Consider the following 24,401-nt stretch of genomic DNA (forward strand, 5'->3'; position numbering starts at 1 on the left):
TGTAGTTGTCTAACAGCTAGTCTGTTTTTGAAGGAGTTCACAGATGGGGCACTGACTACCTCTTCCGGTAGCTTATTCCATGATTCCACCACTCTATTTGAGAAGAAGAATTTTCTAACATCAAGGTGCGCGAATGTCTTCTTTAGTTTCAGAGTGTGACCACGTGTTCTGTCTTCATTGTTAATAGAAATTCATTGAAATTCATTGAAATTTTAGAGTCTCAATTACTGTGGGACAAACCATTCATGGAAATAGATTGGGTTTAAAAATCTGGAAAATTCCTTCCTATTTATCCGAAATGCCTACCCAATTATCTGGTAAATAAAGCACGCATCAGGAACAGCCTTTTAAACTTCACTTCGTAAATCAATGAACAGAGTTCCTGACTAGGTGGTAGGCCTACCCAATTAAGTGGAGAGTAGCTACTGTACTATCATGAGCAATCATTTATTTGCTTGTTTTTATCCCTTGATATGATGAATCTTAGCTCTGAAGAAACCAATATTTACAACAAGGCCAGGATCTAAAGGTAGCTATGGCCTTCTCCTACTACGGAGATAAGTCGTCAGGGAAGGCCAACTTCCAGGATAAGATGAAGAGTCTGAATGACCAGGAACGCATGCTTCAGGAAAAGCGTCAGGAGATTGAGAGGAAGATGGCCAAGAAGAGGAAAGAGGCGGCTGCCATGGCAGCGAGTAAAGCAGCTGAGACTGCATCCCCTGCTACCTCAGCAGCATCAACAGCATCCAAATTGTGAGTACAAGGGTGTCTTGTCCTTGCACAGAATATATCTATAGAGTCTGTGTACGGCTTAGTAGAGGTCTATGCCTTTTGTTTGTAGCTATGGCCCATGCAGGCTGTTTGATTTTCTAAACAAAATTCCATTAAAAGAAGATGGTTGTTTGTGTACTGAATGTGCACCTTATAATGAGTAAGAGGTAGGCCTGAATTAACGTCGAAAAAAGTTAGACCTCATAACAAATTCATATGGTAGTAATTTGAGAAACAAACTAGGAAGTTACATAAAATTGTTTTTAAAATGTGTAGTTATGATGTTAAAATGTAGAGTCCAGTGATGTGCACTTTAGAGAAATAAAATGAAATTAAAAAACTTGCGTCAGACTGAGCGTAGGAATTTTTGTGGAGAATTTTTTATTTTTTTTTTAAGACAAGTATTTCTGAAGTATTGTGTTCATGTGAAGACAACAGGTATTGGTAAATGAACCTTTTTCTTTAAAAACTGGAATAAGTTTATTTGACTCAGAAAGAACGGATGAATGATATTCATGAATATAAGAATTTCTTTCAGTGATAAGTATTTTCTCACCACATTTTTTCTCCTCGTGATTAACAATGCTTATTAGCCAACCAAAGGCGACTGCTAGCCGTCCCTCTTTAGCCCCGAAGCCGCCTCCCCCAGCAGCTCCTCCTGCCCAGAAGTCTGTCAACACCTTCTCCAACGATGGGAGCTTCATGGAGCAGTTCCTCAAGTTGCAGCAACAGCAGCAGCAACAGAAGCAGGCCCAGTCCGCCACACAGTCTGCAACCCAGCCACCTGCGGAAGCCACCGGCCAGGCACCGGCACCGTTTATCACACCACTTGATGAGATACCAATGCCGTCCTCGGGTCAATTCCAAGGATTTTCAGCCTTCCAAGGAGCACCCAAACCAGAACCTCAAGAAAATGGTACAGTAGGCCTACTGCTCTGTGATATAATGAACTGTGAGCTGTCATGGACAGTTGTTTTCATTTGTATCATATGTATTTGGTATATTTTGCAGTGTTTCTATTTTTGTGAACTTATTAGTCAACCAATATTCAGCAAAATTAACAACTCACAAATATAACTCCTGTGATATTGATGTGTTGTATATTTTTCTTCTCATTTTGTCAGTGTGGTTATCAATTGTAGATTTAACCACTGGCAAAGTCTCCTAATGAATCTCAAATTTGAAATCTACTTTGAAGGCATAATTTGACATTTGTAGATGAAACAAAAACCTAGCTGTAGTGCTACAAAATAGTTCTAAAATGTGAGTTAGGGATAGAAATAACCACTGTAAAAATTTGAATTAGTATAATCAGTGTTAAGTATTGTTGAATATACAAAATGTGAACAATAGTGATGATAAGAATGTTTCCAGACTAAACCATCTGCAGTTACGATTTGGTGGGAAATAGTGGAATCTCCTTGTATTTTAGGCATTATTACAAAATTTCTATGTGGTAGGATGTTTTGTAATACAACTGATATACACATATGCATCAAATGTGACATCTAGAACATTTTTTGAATCACGGCTCTCAATGATAAACTGTACCCTTAAATGAAATATACAGTGTATAATTCACAGTTATATTTTGCATCAATTGATGTCCACTGACAATATCAATTTCTCTGTACTGGACAGTGCCAACAGCCCCGAAGGTTCAATCCCCAACCCTAAAAGCTGTTGTGAACCGTCCACTGCGGCCGAGCACGTCAGCTGTACGTGCCAAGATGCGGCAGCAGCGAGAGAGGCAGATTGCCAATGTTTTCGGGGACTCCAGTTCAGATGAGGAGGAGGAGGAGGAACATGGGAAGGAGATCAAGGACCCGAGTGGAGTTGGTAAGTTGCTTGCCCTCTGTGGAAAAAAAAAATCCCTTCTGCACACTCAGCTGTACAGAGGCTGCATTATTCTAAATCATTCATGTTTAACCCTAACTTACCTGGGCTATTTAGCAAGCTTGAATTCCTGGCCCCCCCCCCCCCCCCCCCCCTTCAGATCTCGGCTGTTGATCGTGCGATCGCCACAAAATTTTGCATGAACATAAAGCCCGATGTATTCTACAAGACTGTTATGTTAAATTTTCAAAAAAATTGCATTTTCTATTTTAAATTAATTATGCAAATATATGTAAAAAAAACCTCATTTTCGTCTGTAATTGGCTTATAAAAGCTTATGGAATGCTGACTTTTGGTGTAAATATTCCTAGTGACATTCCGAACATTTGTGCGTAAAAAAAAATCAGTAACAAAATTAATTTCTTATGTTTTTTATTGTTTTATCATTTTTTAAAATGTATTTCTTTGTTTTTTTGAACTTTTGTTTTTGTTGTTTTTTTCAGTAGAATTTGTCATACACATTTTTAGAAGCATAATCATACTAAAATAAATTCCTTTCAGCCTATAAAATTAAAAATATGAATCTTTATATGAATTAATTGAAAAAACACAATTTGTATTGACTTTGTACACAAAATCACGTTTTTGAGCAATTTTGAGGTTGACGAAAATTTTTTGAAGGGGCTTGGCTTCGGAATGGTATGCCCGGGCGCGGCAAATTTGGTCTTTAGAGTTGCACGAGACTTGAAAGTAAAAAGTCAGCGAGCGGCACCATCAAAAAAATTTGCGCGGCGGAATGGTTGCGGAATTTGTCGGGGGGGGGGGGGGCCATTATGGCCCCCCCAGGTAAGTTAGGGTTAAGACTTGTCTGTTTTCAATGTGGATGACATAGAGTGACAGCAGTCCATAAGAAGTGTAGTTTTTTGAAAAGATCTGACTCTAATTCTCAAAACACAGGTCTGTATTTCATTTGATGAAGGAAATCACCCCCTCCCCATGAAGCCAACACACAGAGAAACAATACCAACCCAATATTCTGCTTGTGATTACTAAGATAGATTCAAGACATGCTTACCTTGTGAATCATTGAAAAATGAAAAAAAAAGTTTGTGGAGACCACATCTTAATGTTTTTCAATGAGGATCTTCTTCTGCCATATTCTTTAAGCTAAAACATTTCTAGAGTTTTTATTTTAAAATGATTGACCTGTTCTTAGTCACAGTGGAAAGTGATGAAATATTAATCAGAAGTGTGTGGTAAACACCGATAAAGTCTTTATGTAATATCGATGAAGTTGAGGCTAAAAATTCATTAGCAATACATTAAATGTAATTTTTGGGACATATTGTCGAAAGAATTTAGGTCATGATATGTTCCTCACGACTCTTGTCCTGACTGTAGTCAAATACCTCAAATAAAAATAAAGAATCAGGTCTATCAAAACTAATCTAATCTTAGTTTAGTCTACATGTAAGTTGCCCGGCATTTTTGTATTTTTTTTCCTCATATCTCATGGAAACCCATCTTCATTATGATTAAAGCTGATCTGTGTTCCTGTGTCATATCAAGACAACATGTCCTTTTATTTTGTTCAACCACTTTCCTTGCTAAAGCCCCTTTATCTCAAGTCCCTAAGTTAAAGAGTCATAAAGAGGCGGGGGCTATGTTCCTCGACCCCAAGCTGGATCAGATACTCATACAAGCATCTTAAGTCTCTCCGCCAGAGGACGTTGACCTCAAACAGCTGGTTGACCGTGTTGCCAAGCAGGTTGCTGAGGGAGGGGATGCCGTGGAGGCTGTGCTCATCAGTACTTACAAGGACACACCCAAATACAGGTGAGAGCATCCATGGACACCAGTGATAAGAAATTTTTGCCTTATAAGGTACTGTTTACCAGTGGGAGCAGCGATTTTAAAAAAATTTTGAATTACACATTTAATGCATATGTGTAGGTCAGTTGTATCACAAAACATCCTACTATACAAAAATTTTGCAATAAAGCTTACAATATAAGGAGATATCACTATCTTTTTCACTAAACCATAACTGTAGACGGTTTACTAGTAGTCTAAAAACAATTTTATTGTAACTATTGCTCACATTTTGTGTATCTAACAATACTTAGCATTGATTATAGTGATTAACTTTTTTTTTGCACTGGTTGTTTCTATCCCTAACTCACATTTTAGAACTATTTTGTAGCACTAAAGTTGGGTTTTGTTTCATTTGCAGATGGTAAATAATACCTTTTATTTTGTATTTTGCATCTAGGCAAGACAAGAGCATAGTACCTTTTGAAAAGAAATTATGCAATCTCAACTTGATTTGTTTGCAATGTGACAGGATTTCAGGAAAAGTATCGTGCTTTTGGCAGTGGTGGATTTGATTTGATTCTTGCACCAGTTAGTAATGTAAACACATTTGGTGGTATTAAAAGGTCACAGCTAATCGTGCCAACAATCTGCTGTGGTATTAATTGTGCGATGGTCAATGCTGTTTTCAGGTTCCTCTACGATAAGAGCAGCCCAGCCAATGGATACTACAAGACCAAGCTAGCAGTCTTCCGTTTAGCAGCCAGAGCTGCTCAGCAAATGCCATCACAACGTGAGACACTTTCTCTTTGCTTTTATAGTCCCAAGTAAAGTTTAGAACCCCCATTCCTCCCACCCTCATCCATGTAAGTTTACGTTATCTTTATCTATTATTCAATTAATTAATTTATTCATTTGAGTATTCACTCGTTTGTTTATTCATTTATTAATGATTTATTTCAACAAAGTTAGCAAGGACAGGTTTTGTGGTTGATATCTGAAGAAAATATTGTATTGTTATTACAAATACTCTAACTCGCCAAGCGAAGATATAATGCAGTTTTACTTGACTTAATGTTAATGGTGATTTTTGGTGGTACTCATGAATGCATACTACATGCATTATTGATTTTGACAGCATTGTATGCTGCTACTCTTTCTGTTTATATATATATATATATATTTTGTTCTTTTTTTTTTTTTTTTGGTTAGGATTGAATGCTGCATTATTTCCAAAAAGAAAACAGACATATACAAAGAAAAATGTGCCCCTACCTCTTTCACTCCTAGCACTACTTTGTCTGAGATTTGACAAATTTAAAACATGATGTGATGTTTTGTAAGTTTTTTTGGGGAGGGGGGAGATACGAATACTAATAAAGGTGTGGTATCCCTGCAGAAAAGAATATTTTTATTAAAATGTGTTGGAATATTTCATAAATGTTTCTAATGTGCTGATTGATTTTGTATTTGATTGCATTTATAATGCAATTGTAGGTGTATTATATATGACTGACTACAACTGGCTGTAGGAAAAACATTTAGTGAATGTGTTTGACTGCAGGTATTAGTTCTTTGCATGCTAATTAATGTCAAGAGATTCCTTCCAAGACAGCACTTATATCAGCATCTGTGTGTTCTAGTGAGCACACAAAGCATTGGTTCTTGTCAGTTGCATCTCTCTTCACATTTTTTTTTTCCACTAGAAAATTAAAATATGAAAAGGGAGAACACATCACTTCTATAACATACTTCTGTGGTGTGAATGACCAGTCTTTCATGAGAGTTTGTCACTATTCCCTTTAGTTTGCTCTTGTAGATATAAGCATTGCAAACATATTTTCTATCCATAGCACCCCCGCAAGAGACGTCTGCCACAGTATCGTCAGCGGCTGCTGCGGCGGCTGCAGCCGCTGCATCAATCTCACAGCAGCTAGCAGCAGCCTCCTCATCATCACTGGCGGCTAGTGGAGCAAGAAAGAGGCGGAGTAGGTGGGGGGAAAGCCCGGAGGATGCGGAGGCAGCGGCTGGTCCTGCTAAGCAGCAAGCTCCTCCCGCTCTACTGAAGCCAGTGAACCCCGTGGGTATGATTGGCACCACTGAGTTGAGTGAGGATCAACAGAAACAGCTCAAGGAACAGCAGGAGGTGAGCTCTGCATATCATGTCTTCATCACAGATACTACCTCTTTCCATTGATACCTGATTGTGTTGAAAAATGTCATGCATGACTGAGCACATTAATAAAAGTCAATAATGACAAATTGCACTTTTTAAAAGTTTGAGCATTATCATGAGGGAAAATTCATTGTCTCACTGAAATGCATGAGGCCTGTCAATGAAAGTGGTCAAATAAACCGACCACCTTGCACAACTGCAGGTTTGTGTTGAGGGTTTCCTCTTACCTTTTAGGATCCATAGCCTTCAACATGACCACCTGCCCTTCCAACACATAGCTCACAGCGACGGACCATGTCTTGAACGGATCTCCTCACCATATCCGGGTTGTTGCGTGAGGCAGTAACTCAGTTGCGAATGTGTCCTTGCAGTTCCTGGAGATTACAAGGAGGAGTCACATACACCTTGTTCTTTAAGTAGCCCCAGAGAAAAAAAAAAATCACAAGGTGTGAGGTCTGGTGATCTTGGTGGCCATTCAATGTCATGGTTGAGGGTAACAACTCTTTCTCCAAAGAGTTCTCTTGGACGATTGCGGACTGCGACAAGACGATGACCCGGTGCACCATCCTGAACCCACCAGAGTTTTCCGAATGTGCCGTGAGCCTGTCGCTCAAAGTGTTCCTCCAGTTGCGGTACCACGTCTTCGTTGAGCATTTGAAGGTACATGTTACCGTTCACGTTCCTTTGGAAGAAAAAGGGTCCAATATCCTGGCCACTTCCACAAAGACTAACCCACACAGTCGATTTTGCTCTGTTCATATTATTCACATCGAAGTTGGCCTCTGGGGGTTGTCATGAAGAGGCGTATTCAATAACATTATATGAGTTTACCTTGCCATCCATACCAAAGCCGCCCTCATCACCGATTAGAAGATTCTGCCAGAAATTTGCATTTCCGTTCGTGCGGGCTGTTAACCATTTGCAGAAATCAAGTCTTCTGGGGAAATCACGTTCAGTCAGTTGATGTCTGATGTTCACCCTGTAAGGGTGCATATGCAAGTCCAGTCTTGCGATGTGATTGACGGTTGCCGAAGGTAATCCCAATCCATTTCTCCTCGAACTTGTTCCCCTTGGATGTTACTGGAGCTGCTGCCTTACAGATTCATTGTTCTGTTCAGATTTTCCAGTCCGCTTTCTCCCAGAATTCTCCTTGTTGCGATTCAGGCCGGTACCATGCTCTTCGTACTTTCTAACATTTGCCCAGATTGTCTTAAACAATGGTGGTTCTCTATCGGGGAAGCATTCCGTGAAAGCCTCACGAGCCTGTCGCAAACTCCCAGTCTCATGAAACTTAGTAACAACAAAAATTCTCGGCTCAGTTGTAAGCTGAACCATTTTGTGATTTTTGCATGTAAGCACATGTCCATATGCTTTAATGCACCCATTCACAACATGAAAACATGTGACATGTTGACAAAAATGACATCTGCATTTCAGAGTGGTCATTTTAGTCACTTCAGTAACAATCAATCTGGTATGTAAGGCATCTAATGAGTAACTAATTTGACTGAAAAAAAAAATAAATGAAAAGGGCCAAATTCCACAGATGCCTCATATATTCCAGACATGCATGAAATTTAGTGAAAGAGCTCCTCTGGTGACAGCATGAACTCGGGTTAAGTGTCTTTGTGCAAGATCTGCAAGTTTGAAAAAGTGTATTTTTGCATTGTCTTATTCAAGAACAATTCTCTTATCAACAAGTGTGATCTGACAAATAAATTTGGTATCAGTGGAAAGAAAAAAAGTTGCACTTTCATTACATGCTATCTATGACTTTTTAAATTCTGGTATTTTTGAAGAATAATACGTGAAAGTTGGATTACATGTACCTTATTTTTATGCTCTGTATGGCTTATGTAGTGTGTTGGTCATCATACCTAAGAGATATGGCAACAGTACCTTATTGCAGGTGGTGTTGGCACGAATGGATGTAGTAATCATTTCTACACCTTTTCTAGTTTACTGGCCTCAAAGCTGGAGGCATCAGCATGCAAATATGGCAAAAAGCCCTATGTTTATAGTCTGGTACCAATGTTCATATTTGGTGTACTGACCATGGACATTGCTTTCAGAAATTGAAAAAAAAAGTGTCTTCATATTTTCATTTCTAAATGCTCCATTACACACATTTTCTCATATAAATAAGAAAAACAGGTACTTTTCAATATACTGGATGTTTTTGCTTGAGAACTTACAAAATTGTATTGACACCCTTAATCCTAAAAACTTTAAAAATGATGACAGGTTGAATGGCTAGATTAAAACATTTTTGTGATATACAACTGCTAATGGAAATGATAGCATGGCAACACAGAGCACTGACTCACTGTAATTTCCTGGACAATTGCAGATGCAAATGCTGTATGAAATGGTGGTGAAGACACAGAAGAGAGAGGCAGAGATGATGATGAGGAAGAAAGGGAAGGATCCAGACAGGAAGTACGAGTACGACAGCGACGAGGACGTCGAAGGAGGGACGTGGGAGCACAAGGCCAGGGCGCAAGAGATGGAAGAAACCAGAAGTAAGTGAAAATAAAAATATGGAGGAACCCTGCCCTCCACTATAAAGTTATCACTCCTTAAATGCCAGCTCTGAAATTTGCCACCCTCTCTCAACAGATGGCTTTATGCCCAGAAGGGCTCTGAATTGTAAATGTTTAGATCCAAACACATGTCCCCATTTCTAAATCTTTCTTGTTTTATTTCTTAAATAGCAGTTCTGAAAATGGGCAATGAAATAAGCAAAATATGGCTTCTTATAACTTTATTTTAGTGGTCAGACTAACTACAGCAACAATTTGGAAAAAAAAAACCTTTTTTTTTTTGGGGGGGGGGGGGGGGGGGGGGGGGGGTAAAAGTATCTTTTTTGTTCTGGGAATATCATGATTACATATAGTGTGTTATTAGCCTGACTTAAGACTTGCAGCTTGTCGTCAAAAAGACAGCCTTGAAGTCATATTCGCAAAACAACAAATCATGAAAATGTGTGTGACCTCCTCATTCACAAAAATATCTGTACGCGAAAATAATAGCTTGTACAGTACATTTGAAATAAAACCGCGAACTGTCAATTTTGAGATCCTAGTTTCAATACCCTGGCAGCCTACAGGTCAAGTACATATTGATGAAGACATCTCATATCAGTTGATGCAATCTTTCAGTGGGCAAATGAGTGGAGATGAAAACATCTTAGTATTTTGAAACCTCTCCCATGTAGTCTCTCAGCGATGGCTGAAATGAAGGACGGAGGAGAAGAATTTGTGATATAGAGTTTTAAAACTTTTGATGGGTTGTTGCGCATATTCATTCCCTTCTCACGAAATGCATAGAGGTTGGAAAATGTCTAAATTTCCCTGTTTGTTGCATACACTGTTCTGTACATGCATCTCTTCAGACACTTAAACTGCTTCCAAAGGCATACAAAGACACTTAAATAGCAACTGATTGACAAATTGTCATACATCAGTGTGAAAACAACTCAGCAGAAGAATTTCATGAATTTGAATAGACTCTAAGCCTTTCTCAGTGGCCTTCATACTGTGTCATCTTATTCTTTTCACAGAGAATGTTGTGCCTTGGTAGTGTCCCTTTTCATATTAAAATATAAATGTGCTTAAAAGTCCTGTTTACCTTTGGGAGCAGTGATTTAAAAAATGTTCAAGATTTCACATTTGATGTATATGCATAGGTTTGTTGTACCACAAAACACCTACCATATAAGATTTTTGCAATAAAGCTTAAAATATAAGGATATATTAGCATTTTTCTCAATAAACCGTAACTAGACGGTTTAGTCTGGAAGCATTTTTATCATAACTATTGTTCACATTTTGTAAATTTATCAATACTTAGCATCAATTTTATTGATTCAGTTTTTTTTTGCAGTGGTTGTTTCTATCCCTAACTCATATTTTAGAACTATTTTAAAGCACTAATGCTGGGTTTTTGTTTCATCTGCAATTGGTAAACAATGCCTTTGATAGTCTAATACATGATGAATGGACATGATGCCGGAAGTATACCACTAGTGCAGTTTGATTTTGAAATGTGACCAGAATTTGTTTAGATATGTTTGTGTATGTGCTTACTTTGTCATTGCAGAAAAGGCGGAACTGCTGACCAAGATGAATCGTGGGAAGCATTTCATTGGTGACTTCCTCCCCCCGGAGGAGCTAGAAAGGTTCATGGAAACCCTCCATGCCTTGCAGGAGGGGCGCACTCCAGACTACTCTGAGTATAAGGAGTTCAAGATCCAGGCAGATAACATTGGTAAGAATTCCTGTCTAGTCACTTAGTTTTTGCAATTCACCTCAGGCATTGCTTTGCATATATTTCTTCCACCTTTTGTACAGCTTTTTTAAAAACCTAAGTGTGATTACTATCTGCTGTTCTTATAATTCTTCTGTTCTGTAATACATACACCTCTTTTTTCTTGTTCCTGCTTTTAAGAATTCATGTTATTAGATACTGGCACAAGTTGAGCGTATATCATTATCAGTAGAAATAGCATGGTTATTTGGTGTTTAGAGAGGCTGGACAAGAGCTGAGCTCTGCATTTTCCTTTGAAAAAGACATATTTAATGTCTGCAATATTGTAAACAAGACAGACTTGGGTAAGAAATGAAACAGTTATCCGGTTCCTCCCGCAAATGTTCAAGAGCCATCAAGGCCCCTCCCCCAACAAGATTCTTTTTTTTACCTGTCAACAGAGATCGAACAGGTTGTTAATCTGCCTGTGCGAATGTAGTCAGGTGGTATGTGCATCCCCTTTCCACAGTCAACTGCATGTGCCATCCAACAATGCAAAATATCGATCGGACATGAGGGATGAATAGATCATGTGCTGATGGGCTTACAAACTCTTTTGTTATCAATATATGGGCACTCAAATGGGGTCAGCAAAGTCAAAATCTGGTGAGTTCAGCCTTGATGCTATGTATAAATTGTACGTCTTCATACGAGTTTTATAGTAAAACAAGCGCACAACTACATTGGAAGAAGGTAAATTATACAAAAATGCATGCAGTTTTGATGCAGGAAAAAGAACAAATTTTGAGATAAGAAACTCTAATTTTTCAATCGAAGTCAGTTTTCTGTTCAACGTAGCACAAATAAATATGAATTTAGGCCATGAATGCATGTAGTCTACATTTTGGGAACTAGGTATACCAGGTTCCTGTTTATGAGTTGAGGCCATGGGAACCTGGAATACCAGGGTCCCATAAGAAAATGGGTTAACAGTAGGTGTTATAAATGACTTACTACTAAAATCCATTGAACGATTATGTGAGCAAGTGCATCAATGAACCAATAGTTTATGATAGCAGTGAGGACTGAGGAAATATAATGAAATCTGTTATTTTTGTTGGTAGGCTGCGAAGTTAGTAAACACATGGATGCAAACTTGATTACTGTAAACATTGATATTTTTGCGTTATTGATTTTCCGTGCTGAGCAACTCGAAAGCACATTTGCAGGTTCTTGAATTTGTGCTGCAAATTGTCAGCCCATTCAAAATGTGCAGAGTAAATCGTGAAGATAGTTTTTTTTGGGGGGGGGGGGTGTGGGGGGTGTTTAGAATTCATGCTAGCCAGAAGTAGCACGAAATATGCGAAAATGGATGAACTGTGAAAATTTCTGTGTTTACAGTTACAAAGTCGTGATTATATCTGACTGCAAAGATAGCGACAAGATTCGTATTAAAAAATTTGATGTGATGCCAACCAAGTCATGTCAATAATGGCAAGTATGCTTTTATAGTATAGAAGACCTTTAAACTATGCATATTAGGAATAGTGTAGGGTCTCAATAGTGTAGACATTTACTGTTTATGTGGAGATCATCAATTTGAACCCACTACCTTCTTGTAGAAATGAAAGTTGTTGTAAAGCTGGCGTTTTTGTGTGTGTAGTGATTTGTATAAGTTCTTTCTCTGACAAAACTTGTAGAAAGCTGGGACAGGGTCATATTTGTGAAAATTATTGATAGAATTAGCCAAAGTGACAGTCGAAATTTATAACCAAATACATTTTGTGGAAAAAAGAATGATGTGAATTAGCCAAAATGACACATGAAATTTATTACCAAATACATTGATGTCAGCCAATGTTGTTGTCATTGGCAGTGGTGCTGCTGCTTACAAATGCTGTAATAGGTGTCACAGTGATAGAATTAAATTTGTTTTACATTCAGCACATTAGCCTACCACAAGTTACAATGTACTACAAAAAAGTTATCTTGTGCCCCCTTGTGGTAGAATTTGTAAATTCATTTCTGTCCCTGGAACTGAGATTTACTTTCTTTGAAATTGGGAAAATACCCCTTTTTGTCTTGATGTGCTTATGATACAATGGAGGCTTGTTTAGTAAAGTATCAATATCAGTTTGATGCTGGGGAAAGAAATAGTTTACCATAGCAGTCAAAACAGGATCTGGGTGGCTAATTCTGAAGTAACTGCATCATGTTTCCATTTTCTACTAAGGCATGCCCTGAATGGCAGACAGTAATGTATACTCTAATGAGGCTACCTTTAAGGATTTTGTTTGGTGTCATTACATATGGCAGTGACAGGGAAATCCCCCCCCCCCCCCTCCCCACTCAACCAGCTATCCTCACACTTACGTCTTTAAGTTTTAGGCAGTCCAGTTAAGTACGTAATATGCATAAGGCGGCACAGTACCCAGACTTGTTGCATTTGATTCTTATATAGTGTAAAGACTTAATAAATAGAAACCCTTGTTTTATGAATGCTGTGGCTGTATGGAGCAACATCCTTACTTAGTGAGTCCTGCACAGAAAAGGACCTCTTTATTGGGCAACACTAGTGGTGGCCTGGTGGCTCAGAGTCACTAAATTTTAATGTTGGGCCGCCAACTTTTCAAAAAAGGCTATCTTTTTGTGGCCTGATTTGGCAGCTAAAATTTAAGGTGATTTTTATATAAATTCCTATTATTTCAGGACACCAAAATGTCAAATTAATAGGTTTAGGTGGCTGTTTGCAAACAGGCCACCTGAGAAAAAAGTTGTTGAGTCCTGCTCAAACAGTGCAGTAATTAAGTGAAGAAGGACTGAGAGAATTGACTCTTGAAATATGTATATAATGAAAACCAATTTGAGCTGACTTAGCTGATAGGCTCTGTGCTATAGAGTGTACCATCTTCCTTGTACCAAGATCTGCTTGTCCACACTTTCCAAACTTTTTGTCTCTGTCTTTATATCAGCTGTTTACAATTCTCTTTCCTTCATTATATAGGGCAATAGTTATTGTAGCAATTCTAGTCTATCTGTTGAAAGTCTTTGATGAAAATCATGCATAGTTTGACATTTTTTTCTGTGTTTCTCCAAAAATATTAGTTTTTTTCTCGATTAAGTTTTTGCAGTCATATGTGTGACTGAGTAGATGAGATGCATTGACTATGTTTCGTCCACTGTAGAAGTGCATACCCAAATTGTTGTATACATGATAAACAACATGTCAGTGTGAGGTGTAGTAAACAGTGTTCTTTGTGATTTATTTTGCTTTTTGATTTACAGGTTTGACAAGATTCTGTCCTTTGCAGCTTTTCTTGCTTCCTGACTTAATGAAATAATAGCAAATAACCCAGGGAATGATTTTCCTAGTATCTCATTGCAATTTGCTCCACAACTTTTACATACTTCTATGCAAAATGTCTTCATGACACATTTTTTTTTTTTTTACGTAGGATTTTGTAGGATTTCAGTGTAGAATATTTGCCTTTTGATGAAAATAATTCCCTGCAACCATTGTTTCAATGGACATTTCATCATACCGAGATTTATCTATAAGGAAATGAAAATTGATGCTACTTGATGTCTAAAGGGGACCTTGCCACTTATGGTTTTGTTTCTTGAGGTTATCCATTGTATTATCATTAGGCGTGTAATACCCAAGGATTCAACGCACAATCAAGTCTGTGAAGTGTGAAGGTAGAAAATCTACTTAATGAGATGAGTGTATATGCTTGTTGCCAGGTTACCAGATGCTGCAGAAGTTGGGCTGGAGTGAGGGAGAGGGCCTTGGGAGTGAGAAGCAAGGGATCACAGCACCTGTGAGAAGGTAATGGTCTATCATGATAACACTAACTCCTACAAGGTTGCCCACATCAATCTTGTTCAACATCAATTTTAAAACGAACAACCCCTTGCATATAAACGATAATGATACTTCAATACCATATATTTACCATGAATTTTACAACGATCAGGAAGTTTGGTGCATTCAGCTACAAGTACTTCCTGCTCACCTGGCTAAAGAGGTGATCGAGGCTCATTGAAAGGTATTAATCACAACTGCACTTTTGTCTAGTTCTGTGAGGTCAGCTGGAATATGTGTAAATCTTCTTTCTGCAAAAAGGAAGTAAGAAGTTAATTATTTTTCTTACGGAACTGTGCAGGGATTGAATACATCATTTAAGTAAAAGATTACCCTTTTCTTGTTGTCTATGTCACCAAGATAAAGACAAGTGCAAACTTAAGCCAAAGCTTTATAATAAAAATGCAGGTATGTTCAGTAGGCAGAGGAATCACATACAGTCTGTACTCCAGCCATACAATACCAGGAAAGTTAGTTTTACAAAGCTAACATAGGAAGATCATATCACATGATGTGTAATTTGATACCAACAGAGCCCACATTGATGTGTGCCCCAGCCAGTAAATGCTCAAGTTGATTGCACTTTTGAGTGGATGATAAACAGTCCATGCCACTCAGGTTGTACTATTCAAAGCTGATGCTTACTGTTAGTCCACTCTCCTTTTCCTCATATTGTCTTTGCAGATAGAATCAAACAAGACAAGTACACACTCTGGAAAAGTGTTTTCTGAGAAAAGAGGCTCTGTTCTATTCAAGTGCTTAGTCTCACCAAATTGTGGTGTGTTCAATAAAGTGGAAAAAAGAAAAAGAAAAAGGAACAGGATGCCAAACTCCATAGTAAACACATTGAAGAGATTATCAGATTACGCTGCAATTTTGCACACTCTACACATGCAATCTTTTCATGATTAATTCTACTTTCAAAGCAGTAGCATCATCCTTTGAGAAATTTTTAGAATTCTCTAAAACATATCTAATCAAACTATTTAAAATAAAGTGTTATAGAAAAATGTATTAGCCAAGGAAAAAAGAGCTTTTGACTTACAGTGTATCTCTTTCAGATAGCAGGTGGGAAATATATTACTCTTAAAATATCAAAAGTGTCAGTAATAAGTCATGGGAATGTGTACTTTTCATCAAAATTTTATTTTTGTGGAATTTTTGAAATATTTTTTCATATCAATGTCTTGGAGTGATGTCACAAACTCTAGTAGTCTTCTCATCCACCAATGGCAGCACCCAAACTTGCAAAACTCATCACAAGCTACTTTCAATGGATTGTCTCAGTATCCTCAAACTTTGCTGATGTGTTCCACCCATATTGCTACATTCACTCAATCCATATGTACAGTAGTACATTTGGGTTTCATTTCCCATTTATTCCACACAAACTGTATACAGACAAGGGCATACCATTGACTTGTCTATTAGCGTATTATTTATGTCTGTGATTTAAGAAACACCTTCCAGGAGACTACACAGATAGTTTATGGTTACAACAGAAGCAGTATGTAGATTCAGGGCATGTCATACTCTGTATTGAATTGTTCAAGACATGTCGTAAAATGTGCTGGTACTGGTGTTGTTGTACTGGTAGTTCTGTTGACTTGCCATGGAAGAATAGCAGCCGTCATGTACAAGTGAGCTGAAAAGAAAAAAATGGCTGATTAGTCACAATGTTTTCATTTCCTCAAAGCCACCCGCAGAGCCTGATTCGGCATTGGAAGGTCAAATTTTGATCTGGGGCAAAATGTTGAATGGTTTGATGTATTCATTTTCTGACCATGTAAATTTGGTGGACAGCTCTGAGCTGCAGAGCTGTTTCCTACCACAGCTTGAAATGTCAAATTTGGGGGGAATGTTTGTGAAAATGAGCAGTTTCGGTAAAAATAAATTTGTTTCAATGAGCATTTAGTAGAACCCAAGGCTGTTGCTAGCTGTATATGAATCTTTTATAAAATACTTTTTTTTTCTCTAAAAAACCATTCCCAGAGGGGATCGAGTGGTGGACGGAGTTGGCTTCGGAATTGACCGTCCAGAGAAGCTGACCAAGGATGATGCAGTAGATGAATACACCGCCTTCCGGAAGAGAATGATGCTCGCTTACCGCTTCAGGCCAAATCCCTTGGTGAGCATTTACCCTTTTCTCAGTGTCTTTAATTTGTTGATGCTGTTGGTGTTGATTATTTGTTTGTTTGTAGTGTCTGGTTTTAAACGCCAGTATATCATATTTGCAATCTCTTTGAAGTATTTGGCATCAGGTGTGTGTATATATGTTTGCCTAACCCATTCACCACACATAAAAGACATGTATTGAGACCTCCCAACCATTCTGAATGTGGAGGAAAGAATCTAAATTTTGACTATTCCCAGCTCTTGCTTCAATAAGAGTTTTCTATTTTTCTTCATGATTTTACTACACACTCTTATGGGCAATGCTCTTTCTTTCCTTATTTTAGCCAAATCATCCCTATTTTTCAGTCGGAAAGGTTGGAAGGTTTGTGTATGTCATTATGCTTCACAAGATCATATTTGAGTCCAAGAGAGAGGGAAAGAGAGAGGAAGGAGAGAAGGTGAGAGACAAAAAGATAGACAGATAGATAGAGAAAGAAGAGAAAGCAAAAAGAGAAACAAATCCCTCTTTTTTGGTTATGCATTTCTGTTCTTTCCTGTGTGTTCACCACATCAACCAATGTACTTTTCCTTTTCCCCGAAAGAGTGAAAGTGATATCATCATTTCTTTGTGGTTAACCCATTGAGGACAAGTTCCAGGTGTACTTGGGCAAGTGTCTATGGGAAATGCGTGTTGTAGCAAAATCAGCCCATCCTCAACGAGTTAATTCTTCATTTAGAGATTGTTTTATTGGCGTAAAAGAGGAATTATGTAGTTGCTCCATTATATGATATTTGTTTCTTTGACTTTCCTAGTTGAATAATCCTGGTGCCAAGATATTATCTCTTGAAATCTTTGCAAGATGGTTAAGAAGAAGTTGTTAATCGTTGAAGTGTTATTAATCAGGGTTATTATTTGGGGCCTGTACTATATGCAGGGAGTTTGTTTCACAATGGCAGATCAATTTCTGGGTGACTGACAGTAATAAGACCTAATTATCTGAGGTCTCAGGTTTTACTGACACCTTTGTTAGTGGCAAATGATACGGAGCATTGAAACCACACGTCTATCTTATGCTGGTATGAGCAAGAACTCTTGGGTACCACACTGACAGGAAATGTCATATTTCAGATGCAAGACACATGCATAGACGGAATGAGTGCAACTTAGGTGTTCTAATGCAATAAATATCAATCCATATCTGTGTTGTATTGATTTCATGCAGTTATCTAATAAGAAGTCAGCATGTCTTATTTCCACCTAGCACAAGCAGTGGAACCATATAAAACAAGAAATATTTGTGTCAGATGTATTGTCACTTCTGTTTTGTATTGTTTTGCAGTTTGAGAGGTCTCTTTTTTTGTGTCATTTTGTTGTCATTTTTTCACTTCTGTATGCAGTAGTGAGGATCAGTGATTCTGTGTAATATTAATGTTATAGGTCATCAAGTCTTAAATACCAACATACAGGGCAGTAACAATTGCTATTAAAGTACATACTCCTTTTTGAAGTTGCAAAATAATAGTAACATATTATATAGTGCCATCATGCATATTGCACCATATGTATCAGTACAGTTGGACTAACTCTCAAATTCTGCCATTTGTCTTTTTACTTGCAGAACAATCCTAGAAGACCATATTACTAAGAGAGGGTGACATGTACAGTACATCATTGATCTTTCAAGTCATGACTGGTATGGTACAGAGTATTACTTTGGGCACACTCTGAGTGCTGTAGGACATGAACATGGCCTGGTATCATAGATTGCTTCAACCTGTTTATTTCTACCATTCATACTTACAAATTCTGCAAGAATAAACCTTGGGAAACTTAATTCCTCTGTTGACACTCGATCAATAGACTGTGTTACCTGGAGGTTTTATGACACTTTGGGCATAAGATACTGTGCTTGCTCAGTAAATTCAGTTTGCCCACCTGTAACATTGTTGTGCGTTTTTATAAGCCCCTTTGAAACATGCATGCATGACATGATTAATGGTTCACATGAGTTTAAAGAAGAGTCAGATGCCAAGTAAATAAACGTTTCATGACATCAGGCTACAGAATTCATACATAGAAATTGTGTTAACTTAAAAAACCCCCAAAAAAACAAATGCATGGAAACTAATGAGGAAAGTATTTACATGTCTATGTTTACATTGCTGAAATTGGAGAAAAAACTTTTTACAGTTAGGAAACATGTATGTGAGGGTAAGTGTGAATGATCCCAGTGATGTGAGTGTTGTTTGCTGCTTGGTTAGCCATTGATTTGCAAGTTCAATGAATTTTTACTCTAAACTCGATCTCAAAGGCATGGAAGTACTCTTCAAAATTCTGCGCTCAGAGCCTGTTTTTGAGCAACATATGCCCGTAGCGTCAATGTAAGGCTACTTTGCCTAAACGGGGCTTTCCCCATTTAAGTCCCTAGGTTCATTTTATCTCTGCTTACTAATGCCCATTTCCTTTGACTGTGTTTACCCCAATTTGGTTTATAGATTGGAGGTTCATGGAGAGTTAAAAGGATGTCATTGTGTCATAGTGTCATGGAAAGACTCTGATTCACACTACAATGAAAAATCTTTATTTTGTCTAAAAAACAAAAAAAAAAATATTCATTTGCTCAGAGGATGTCAGTTTTGATTGCATGGACACAAAATTTTAGAATACATGAGCAACCTAGCTTATCAGAAAAAAACAAACAAACAAACAGTACTCAGTAGGCAATCTGTGTGATATTCAGTGTGTCATAATGAGAGACCACTATCGGTACTCACTGGGGAGTGGCTCCAACAGATTTTAACTCATAGCTACCGAATGGTATTTCTAAGCTCAGTGGGTCCTTGCCTGAAATAGCAACAGAGCTTTGTAGGTAATGTGTGTCAGTTTAGTGCAGGAATCAAAGTTCATACTTTGTGACACAAAAGCTGTGGGCAGACTGGCAAAAGATTGCGAAGATTAAAATTGTGAAGTCGTCGCGAGGTTTGCTTGTCAGTAAACACTGGCAGCCAAACTTGTCAAAATTTTAATTCTCGAAGTTTTGGCCACTCACTGGTGCGTATGCACAAGAAAAAAGGTAGAGCTCACCGTCTGACAGCTAATGATTTCGATGTAACAATGCACACACTTGCATCCCAATGAGAGCGCGCTTTGGAGGCACCATGTGCAAACAGATGGTGGAATGGTCACGTGACAAACCTTGCAAAGTTTTAGTTGTTAGCGTTCACACTGCCCAAAGATCGAGAAAATTGGCTGGGGTTCGGGAAATACACCTGTTTGGATGGGAAGTTTTGTAAGAAGTTTTATGAGTAACTTCAGGATGTTTGCGGTCACAGTGGAAAAACTTTGAGATCTTGAACTTCGCGATCTGTTGCCAGTGTTACCGTGGCTTAATGTACGTCAAAATGCTTTCCCTCTCCAGTGAAGTTATGTAGACTTGGTCACATGGGGAAATTTAATTTTTCATTTTTCAGTGTATTTTTGTGTGTCTTCATGGTTTGACTGGGATTTCATTTGTGTACTGTTTACATACATAAGGTCATTTCCCTCTAGATGTCGCCTAAATGCAAAAGGCATCAGTGCAGTAGTGCACACTCATTGTGGGTAATGTAAAAAGTTGCATAGAGGTATTAGTTTCTTGTAAGAAGGGGACAAAGAAAAAGTAAACATTAATGCATTGCTCTCTGTGTTGAAGCTATGTACTTTCAGTTCAGTTGAGTTTCACCCAATACATTTGATTACATTTTGTGCTACGGCATGTTAGGATGTGTTAATAGTTCTCGTATAAATTCAGCACTATGGATTATCCATGCAGTCAGCTTTTGTTATTGATAGATATCAAAGTGACCCCAAAAAATAGTATAGGGGGATGTTGGGGAAGTGGGATGGGACATAAGGGAAATTGCACTTGCATATTAATTTACTATTTCAGTACGATAGTTGTACATAGTTCTTGAGATATGAAGATATTTGTGGATGCATATTTGTGGATGCATAGTGTTGAGTACATGCCATGCATTCTCACACGTATGTATACAGCTATTGGGGGGGGGGGGGCGGCTACAGGTTGGTTATCGTCAGTTAGTACTTCGGGCTGAGACTGTGATTTGCCTTGTGCAAGGTCACACACAATGAAGTGCAGTAGATTATCTGATATCATTGACTGCCGTTTGATACGTAAGGTTAAAAATAAAATTGATTATCTAATGGGTTGTGCAATGGTGCACCAAATACAATCAATAGATATGCCAAGGCCAAATATCTTCCTCTCCATTAACCCCATTCCATGAGGATACAATGTAATGGAAGAACTGGTCCGACGCGGATTATTTAGTGAACTAGGTTTATCACTGTTCTCACGCACAGGTAAAGAATATTGACAACCATGAGCATATGCTTTGATGCATATATTTGCTGATGGGCTATTCCATTCTAGCAGGCCTGCACTAGTCACAGTTTTTGAATGAACCCAGGTGGACAGTGAAAGAAGAATACATGTAATTCAATCAGACTAACCTCTCCCCATGCTGAAGACGAGTCCTGAGTATACCTGGGCAAGTGTCTATGGGAAATACGTGTTGTAGCAAAATCAGCCCGTCCTTAACGGGTTAAAAGTGGATCAGATTCTTGTTTGTACCATGGCAACTCTCATTAAAAACAGCTTTCTCTCATGCATTTATTTTCCTTTTGATCATTTTTTTTTTCTTGAAATGTAGCTTTTCTTAGATATATAAGGCTCATCTGGAAAGCAAGAAAATGAGCTACTGTATAAGCTGTTATTTTCCCTTACAGATATTTTTGCGAATCAGGAGGTCACAGACATTTTTACAAGATGTTTTTGCGAATTGACACCGATGCTATTGTATGTGCACTATTACACTAGTGCATGTCGACATTTCCGCGTGTTGTTATATTCGAGGTTCAACAATGATTTGCAAAATTCGCGAAAATAACAGCTTATATTATATGTGAAGAGAGCAGCTGTGTTTCTCCCAATCATTTGATTTTTGAAATTTTTTATGCTTCCTGTGACTATGAAATGAATTACTGTTTCATGGATTATTTGAGTAGGCAAAACCTGTTCTCGTGTGCCTGTCCCTTATAAGCATACCCTGTAGCTTTCATGGGAAGGGACATGCAAACATGCCAAGAAAGCAGTCTCCCTGTATTTTTTCTTCTTCTTCAGAACTTAAACCTGTTTACTGTACTTGAAGCATGTACTGTGCTCATTGGCCCAAATTCACGAAGGTGGTACAATTGAAATTATGGTTTAAAACCATGGACAATTTGTATGGAGCGCCAAGTGTTGCAAGTTTCGCAATTACGAAATGACTGATTTTGTAACAAAATAGGCCATGCGACACTTGGCGCTCCATACAAATTGTCCATGGTTTGAACCATGGTTTCAATTGTACCACCTTCGTGAATTTGGGCCAAATGTTTGAATGGCATACCTTCTAGAAATGTCCCTTTTGTAAAGTTTCACCAAAAAATATTTTTTTCGGTGATCACTGTTTGAAACAGGTTATTGAAAGACAATGAAAGTATGGTTAGATGGTCAAATATTCCCATCTAACAAGCTTCCAACAAACATAAACAGAGAAACACACGTAAGTTGTAAATAAATGGGGAAAGTGGTGTAAATGCTTAATTACTAATAGCATGAATTAATTTTTCATCAGCGTGTAGGAAAACAAATCTTTTATTCATTTTGTGCCATAATGTGGTGTGTTGACCCGTTGAAGACAAGGCCGGACTCTTCTCGGGCTAGGGTAAATGGGAAGTACATGTTACAGGAAAATCAGTCCGTCTTCAACGGGTTAAAGAAGGAGATATTTAGCAGCGTATGACACGGTATGATTCTTTTCCATGAAATCAGTCACAATGAATAATGTCTCAGCCATTTGGCAAAACTCTTATGTCATTGCTGATGCTCATAAAAATATCTGTATAATATGTTCATCATTGGTACATGGAGGCAAGGGTTTTGAGGTGATGGATCCAGATTTGTTGCATATTTGATGAATTGTATTATACTTATTATCCAGGTTCATAAAAATTCAATGGATATATATGAGGTAACCTCACGCCTGAGTTCATTTTCCTGATTATGATTGCCAGTGCTTCTTCATCTGATGTGTTGAAAATAGTGTAAAGAGATAATGAATTCAATACGATACTTTGTGATGTTTTTTCTAGCACTGGGTGGTTATTATATCTGATAATGGGCTTGCTATATTTTTCAGGGAGTGAGCCTGTGTATGTGATGTAAATCAGTTTCAAATTGTAGGACATTAAAAGGTTTGTAGTACACTGTCAAAGTGATGCTACGTGTTCAATGTCTGTATTGTGTCTCTTATTCTGAATCACCTTGGGGAGAGAGAGTATGTGTGAGATTTGAGAGGGAGAAGGGAGAGAGATATTGAGGGAAGGGAGAGAAAGGGAAGAATAGAAGATGGAGAATGCTTTTGAGCTTGCTTTTGGATGAAGTCAAGGCAAATCTAAAAAATAATTCATGATGACTCTGGAGTGACCTTGTAATTAACATATTGACTGTAGAGCCTTCCCATCCTGACCCATTTCACATGAGTGTTCCAAAAGAGGATGTACATGTATAATTACTCTGTGTAGAGTTGAAAGTCCATGTGAATCTCCCATGCCAAGATTTGCACCACTTACATTATCTGACATGCTGTTTCCTGATCGCACAAATTGTCAAATTGACTTCTTCTTTTTTTTTTTTGATGAGGAACACCAATTTGGTATGAAACCTATGTCTCTTCTGCTTCTGCATTATACAAGCTATATACTGTAGTATTATCCTTCTTTCTATTCGTTGCTTGGGTGACAAGACGTTTTATCTCAAATTTTGGTGAACAGCACTGTCTTACATTGTATCTCTCTCTCTCTCTCTCTCTGTATGTATTTAATATGTATATATACATACATATTATATATATATTATATACAATGTATATATATATATTTATATATTTATATATATAGATGGATATATATATATATAGATGGATATATATATAGATAGATAGATAAAGAGAGAGAGAGATGTACCAGTATGTATGTTTATATACTAAGTACACGAACACACACACACACACACACCACACACACACACACACACACACACACACACACGCACACGCACACATGAGCCTGAATAGAGAAAGCACTCAAGCCATCAAGCTTCTGCTTGTTTTATTTTTTCTTTCTGTTTTTCCCCTCAAATGGTATTTGGGGTGCAAAGAATCAGGATTAAAGTACACGTTTAAGATTATTTAATGTTGGAAATCAGAAATGCAGTACATAATGAGTAGATGAAAGTCTGTGAATGTGGGACTAATAACCCTGGGGTGAGTGCATGGTGTGTGTGTGTGGGGGGGGGGCATTTCAGTAAGTGTTCTTTCAGTGATTTTCACTGACAAAGTTGCTCTCAGCCAATCAAAGGATTTCAAGTTTCATGAAACATTGCCCTATTATAATAATAATCTCGAAAAGAACTTGCGAGGAAAATCAGGTATGGGAGTGATATACTTTTACTCAATTTGGATGGAATATCTCGG

At 37.9% G+C, this 24,401-nt stretch overlaps 1 protein-coding gene across 1 annotated transcript; it reads left to right on the forward strand.

Annotated features, from left to right (window-relative positions):
- The first annotated feature begins 491 nt into the window (after window positions 1–491).
- On the forward strand, window positions 492–18,513 carry LOC139726485 (SURP and G-patch domain-containing protein 1-like). Its single transcript, XM_071637438.1, has 11 exons — window positions 492–753; window positions 1,365–1,687; window positions 2,413–2,610; window positions 4,320–4,443; window positions 5,112–5,212; window positions 6,273–6,565; window positions 8,946–9,117; window positions 10,697–10,864; window positions 14,588–14,672; window positions 16,701–16,836; window positions 18,443–18,513. Exons 1-11 carry the CDS (start codon window positions 536–538, stop codon window positions 18,467–18,469), a joined length of 1,845 nt encoding a protein of 614 aa, XP_071493539.1. The 5' UTR covers window positions 492–535; the 3' UTR covers window positions 18,470–18,513.
- The last annotated feature ends 5,888 nt before the right edge of the window (window positions 18,514–24,401 follow it).

Source organism: Diadema antillarum, unplaced genomic scaffold, assembly GCF_040938485.1.
Source record: "Diadema antillarum isolate AM-2024a unplaced genomic scaffold, OU_Dant_1.0 seq00000085_RagTag, whole genome shotgun sequence".
In the NCBI taxonomy this organism is placed as follows: Eukaryota; Metazoa; Echinodermata; class Echinoidea; order Diadematoida; family Diadematidae; genus Diadema; species Diadema antillarum.

Excerpts from the sequence above, each read along its gene's own strand:
- LOC139726485 (XM_071637438.1), top strand. The coding sequence starts at position 536 with ATGGCCTTCTCCTACTACGGAGATAAGTCGTCAGGGAAGGCCAACTTC. Across the intron at positions 754-1,364 it reads GCATCAACAGCATCCAAATT|CCAACCAAAGGCGACTGCTA; the intron begins GTGAGTACAAGG and ends AATGCTTATTAG. Across the intron at positions 2,611-4,319 it reads CAAGGACCCGAGTGGAGTTG|TCTCTCCGCCAGAGGACGTT; the intron begins GTAAGTTGCTTG and ends AAGCATCTTAAG.